This window comes from Schistosoma mansoni (assembly GCF_000237925.1).
Source record: "Schistosoma mansoni, WGS project CABG00000000 data, supercontig 0126, strain Puerto Rico, whole genome shotgun sequence".
Classification (NCBI taxonomy): Eukaryota; Metazoa; Platyhelminthes; class Trematoda; order Strigeidida; family Schistosomatidae; genus Schistosoma; species Schistosoma mansoni.
Window position 1 is genome coordinate 816256 of NW_017386035.1, and position 6158 is coordinate 822413.

General features: G+C 43.9%; 1 protein-coding gene across 1 annotated transcript; it reads left to right on the forward strand.

Annotated features, from left to right (window-relative positions):
• Nucleotides 1-3457: 3457 nt before the first annotated feature.
• Smp_194000 (hypothetical protein) lies at nucleotides 3458-5110 on the forward strand (the record flags this gene model as incomplete). The annotated part of the gene is made up of 1 exon (XM_018790208.1): nucleotides 3458-5110. The coding sequence occupies one exon, from the start codon at nucleotides 3458-3460 to the stop codon at nucleotides 5030-5032; it is 1575 nt and encodes a 524-aa protein (XP_018646405.1). The 3' UTR covers nucleotides 5033-5110.
• Between the last annotated feature and the right edge of the window lie 1048 nt (nucleotides 5111-6158).

The window sequence follows — 6158 nt, forward strand, 5'->3', positions numbered from 1 at the left end:
ACTCCTATGATGGATTAAACTGCAAAATCTTACATGGAGGACAACTCACTGACTTGTTCGAGGTAAAGACCGGTGTCAGGCAAGATTGCTTACTCTCACCCTTTCTCTTTCTCCTGGTGATCGACTGGATCATGAAGACGTCAACATCCGGGGGAAAGCATGGGATACAGTGGACAGCTAGGATGCAGCTGAACGATCTAGACTTCGTAGATGATCTGGCTCTTCTATCACACACGCAACAACAAATGCAGGAGAAGACGACCAGTGTAACAGCAGGCTCAGCAGCAGTAGGTCTCAATATACACAAAGGGAGAAGCAAGATTCTCCGATACAACACAGTATGCACCAATCGAATTACACTTGACGGAAAAGCTTTGAAGGATGTGGAAACCTTTACATATCTGGGCAGCATCATCCATGAATACGGTGGATCTGATGCAGATGTGAAGACGCGGATCGGCAAAGCAAGAACAGCATATTTAAAACTGAAGAACATCTGGAACTCAAAATAATTGTCAACCAACACCTAGATCAGACTTTCTAATACAGATGTCAAGACGATTCTACTGTATGGTGCGGAAAATTGGAGAACCACGAAAGCCATCATCCAGAAGATACAAGTGTTTATTAACAGTTGTCTACGCAAAATACTTCGGATCCGTTGACCAGACACTATCAACAACAGCCTACTGTGGAAGAGAACAAACCAGATTCCAGTGGAGGAAGAAATCAGGAATAAGCGCTGGAAGTGAATAGGACACATTTGGGGAAGCATCCAACTGCGTCACAAGGCAAGCCCTCACATGGAATCCTGAAGGCCAAAGGAGAAGAGGAAGACCAAACAACACATTACGCCGAGAAATGGAGACAGACATGAGAAGAATGAACAAAAGTTGGATAGAACTAGAAAGGAAGGCCCAGAACAGAATGGGTTTGGAGAATGTTGATTGGCGTCCTATGCTCCCCTGGGAGTAACGGGCGTAAGTAATACGATACTTCAAGCCAAATGTAAGATAACTGAGAAAATCCACATTCAGCATTTCACACTAAAAGAAGTTTAACGACGAAGAACGGAAGGCTCAACCTTTCAGGCGTGGTCATTCTTGTTGTAGCTGTAAATAATTCAGTTAACGCCATTTTGGCCAGACAATATCGAGTTCTGGTTCTGCTACGGAGAAGCTGATTTTTGCATGCACGGAATCACGGACTCGCGCACACGATTCCTCGCGGTAGTTAAGGCGTTACCGCGCGAGTTTAACAGGTACGTAACACCTAGTATGTTTACTAGTGATGTTCCCGAACCTTACGAAACTCTCAAATGTTCGATTCTAAAACGTGGAGACCTAACCGACCGACAACAGTTAGACCAACTCTTCCATAACATCGACTTGCAACAGGGTTCTGCGACAGACATGTTGCTAAGATTGAGAGAGGTTATCGGCCAACGAACTTTCGATGATGGCCTATTCAGACAACTTTTCTTGTCTAAACTTCCTCATCAGGTGCAGGCAGTGCTTGTTTCATTTCAAAACAACGCCATAGACGAGCTGGCTGCATCTGCCGACCGAATCTTAGAAATCACTAAATCTTCTAAGGCCGAGGTTTTTTCAATCAAAGAAAAACCTCAAACGACCCCGAACGACATCACCGAACTATGTCACACACTTACACGATATCTTAGAGTTCGTAATGACCGTAGTCGGTCAAAAACCCCGCGTAGAAGTGTCTCACGTAGGCGATCTGTCTCTCGACCACGAGAGACAGATAATCCCGACTGGTGCTGGTATCATAACCAGTACGGTAAGTCTTCCAGAAATTGCAGGAAACCCTGCAATTATCCGACCTCAAAATCGAATGACACGAAAAGCAGTTTGGGAAACTTCCCGGCCGGCACGCGTTAACGGCAACCGTAGCCGGCGAACACAGCCGCCTCTTATATGTCACGGATGTGACTACGAAAGTTCGCTACCTCGTCGACACCGGCGCAGAAGTTAGCATTCTTCCAGCAAATCCCAACGACAGACTTCGCGAGTCTGTCTTAAGTTTACAGGCGGCAAACGGAAAACCGATCGCTACTTACGGTAAAAGGTACGTCTACCTTAACGTGGGTTTACGCAAACCCATACACTGGATTTTCGTTGTTGCAGATGTCTCTATGCCAATCATTGGTATCGACCTGTTACAATACCACAATCTACTCATCAACACACGCTCACGAAGGTTAATAGATGGAAACACTAAGTTATCTGTTTGCGTAACTTCTTGTTCTGGTTGCAGGTTATCCCCAGTCACGATTAAGCACACCATAGACCCCTTGTACCAATCATTACTGGACGAATACTCAGGGATATATCAACCGCAATCGAAATTGCCTTGTGTAACCAGCAATGTTACACATCACATCTCGACTACAGGACCACCTGTATTTTCGAAAGCCCGACGACTCGCTCCCGAAAAGCTTAGGTTAGCCAAAAACGAATTCGACCATATGATAGACTTAGGGATAATTCGACCATCAAATAGTCCATGGTCATCCCCATTGCACATGGTCCCTAAAAAGGACAGCAACGATTGGCGGCCAACTGGTGATTATCGGCGTCTGAATGCTAAAACCATTCCCGATCGTTACCCGCTGCCTCATATTCACGATTTGACAGCTACCTTGAAAGGTACAACTGTTTTTTCAAAAATCGACTTAGTTAAGGCTTATAACCAAATCCCGATGGCACCTGACGACATTCCTAAAACCGCCATCATCACTCCTTTCGGTCTTTACGAATTCTTGCGAATGCCTTTTGGTTTAAGAAATGCGGCTCAAACCTTCCAAAGGTTTATAGACGACGTCTTTCGAGGTCTCAACTTCGTACATGCGTATGTTGATGACTGTCTAATAGCAAGTCCGGACAGAGAATCACATCTCAAGCATCTGGACATTGTTTTCGATCGACTCCATAGGCATGGCATTACTGTAAACATTCAGAAATGCCAAATCGGAACTAACTCCTTAGACTTCTTAGGACACACTATTGATGCTCAAGGCATCCGACCCCTTAGGAGCAAAGTGGCGGCCATTCTGGATTTCCCAGAACCGACCACGATCAAGCAGTTACGAACTTTTAACGGACTTGTAAGTTTCTACAGACGGTTCATACCCAAATGCGCATCCCTTATGAAACCGTTAACCGACCAACTTCGTGGAAATGCAAAATCAATTAGTTTAGACGACACAGCCCGTAAAGCATTCTCCACAGTTAAGGAACACATCGCTAAGGCAACCCTACTTGCTCATCAGGACACTCAAGCGCCCATTAGTATCGCCGTAGACGCATCTGATTCAGCAATCGGAGGAGTCTAACAACAATGGGTTAACAACTCATGGCAACCTTTAGGATTTTTCTCGAGACGGTTGCTAGACGCGGAATCTAGGTACAGCACGTTCGGTAGGGAACTCCTAGCTATGTATTGTGCTGTGCGGCATTTCCAACATTCCATCGAAGGAAGAGAATTCACACTTTTTACTGATCACAAACCTCTTACCTTCTCTTTAAGTTCATCTTCAGACAAGTACTCACCGCGAGAGTCTCGACAACTCGACTACATTTCGCAGTTTACTTCAGACATACAACACATTTCTGGAGCAAACAATGTAGTCGCAGATGCCTTGTCTCGAATAAGTTCCTTGAACAGTTTCCAAGGAACCGACCTTCTTAAACTCGCTCAGCTTCAAAAAGAAGACATTGATCTTCAGCATGAGTTATCCTCGACAACTCTTAAACTAAGTATTAAGCAGATGGGAACAGGTAAGGAAACCTTACTGTGTGATACATCTACAGGTAGGGATCGTCCAATAGTACCAAAACATTATCGACGCAACGTCTTCAATACGTTGCACAATCTTTCTCACCCAGGTGCTCGTGCAACAGTCAAACTTATAGCCGAACGCTTTTGTTGGCCTGGCATGAATAAAGACGTGAGGGAGTGGGCACGCTCCTGTGTAAGCTGTCAGAAATCTAAGGTAATTAGACACAATAAATGTCCCTTAGGCTATTTCAAAACCCCAGATGCTCGTTACGACCATGTTCATCTAGATTTGGTAGGACCCTTACCCGACTCGAACGGATACTCATATCTCCTAACATGCGTAGACCGTTTTACTCGATGGCCAGAAGCAGTACCGATTAAGGACATTACTGCTGAAACCGTGGCTCGCGCTTTCGTCGAACGATGGGTAGAAAATTTCGGCTGCCCTTCAACCATCACTACAGACCGCGGACGCCAGTTCGAATCTGGACTTTTCCGTTGTCTGACCTCACTATTAGGAATCATGCGCTTCCGAACGACCGCCTACCACCCACAAGCAAACGGGTTGGTAGAACGTTTTCATCGACGACTAAAAGCTTCATTATCAGCTTCAAACGTTTCACAGTGGACAGACGCTCTTCCACTCGTCTTGCTAGGTATCCGCAATGCAGTGAAAGCTGACATTGGATATACTGCATCTCAACTCGTTTACGGAACGACACTCCGACTCCCAGGAGAATTCGTGGATCCTTCAGCTTCTTCATTGAACATGGATCTAAACTCTTACACGAGTAGGCTTACAAACGCAATGCGTTCAGTTAAACCTGCTCACACTCGACCTCAATCAACTGATGTTTTCGTTCAACCCGAATTACGACATAGTACACACGTTTTCGTTCGTCGAGACTCACATCGACGATCCCTCGAATCAGCATACGAAGGACCCTTCAAAGTTCTTCAACGCGAACCTAAGTACTATGTAGTCGATAAGAACGGTACGAACGATAGCATCAGTATCGATCGACTCAAAGCAGCGTACTTAGAAGGAAACCCTAGCTACGTCGGGTTTCCTTCGGTACAAGCAAACGACACAGCTACTACACCTGTAGTACCCCACACGACAACCGACACACAACTTGATACTTCGTCATCGTCGATAGAAAAACCTAAAACAACGCGTTCTGGAAGAAGAGTAAGATTTCCAGAACATCTTAACGAATATTGCACGTAGGGCACAGGTTTTATCTTGAATTACCCTTTCATTGTTTATTATAAAAAATTTTTTCATATGCTCATTCTTTATTTATGTAAAAAAAAAACCAAAAAAAACCTTTTTTTTCCGATCGCTTTTACGTTGTTTGTAAGTGTATTAGTTTATTCATTTTTTTCCCGCTCATCTTGTGTCCTTACGCAAGTACGAGTGTATTTTCGACATGCACTCACACGTTCCATTTTTTTCTCTTTTCCAGGACGGCTGGAAAAGAACGACGAAGTTTTCCGAAGGAACCGAAATTTTCATTGTATTTTATTTCGTTATTGTTATGTTGTACATTTTGGTCCCTTAGTTTAAGGAAAGACGACCAGACGCTGCTAAACGAAGCAAGCTATCAGAAGAGTGTTTACCAACGACAAACTCGTTGGGTTTAAACTTCTGGCTGGTCACGTCTTAGGGGCATCACTACCCCACTAGGGGGGGAGTGATCTGTAGCTGTAAATAATTCCCCAAAATCAATAGCTTTCTAAGTGTTCGACATTGGATGCTGACCACGTCGTTTAAGTGGACTTGTTTAGCTGAAGGCTTTCGGTCATGCATCCGTACCAGATCACGTTTCAACTCGGCGTGTGACACTGCTCCTACGTTCATTAGCCAGCTTATAGTAAAGGTTCCTCGATATATTGGTAACGTATCAAATATATCTTTCCTACGTCTTCTCGTCTGACTTCTGATTTCCTCTGGCCGGGAACGATCGATTATAGAAGATACTACTGGTTGCTAGTTGTAAAACTAGAATATCCGTTGTATCCTCACCGTGTAACTCATACCTTTCCACATTAAATAAATTGTTCTATTTCCAGTACAAATGTGTTCTTCAGAAGTGCTAAATATAGTACTGCTGATTCTCAAGACACGACGGATCAGTGTATAAAATGAAGTGAATTTCAACTAAGATCTTGTAGATTAAGTAGTCATATGATGAAAAATATATAGAGTTTCAGGATTAGGTCTATTATTAGAGTAGTACTAATACCGAACTAGACTACAATTCTGCAATTTCGCATACGATTTTCGGAAAATATGAGGACAGAACGTAGCGGATGGGATACTCCCTCCACAGTATTCATTGGGTAGTGTTGTC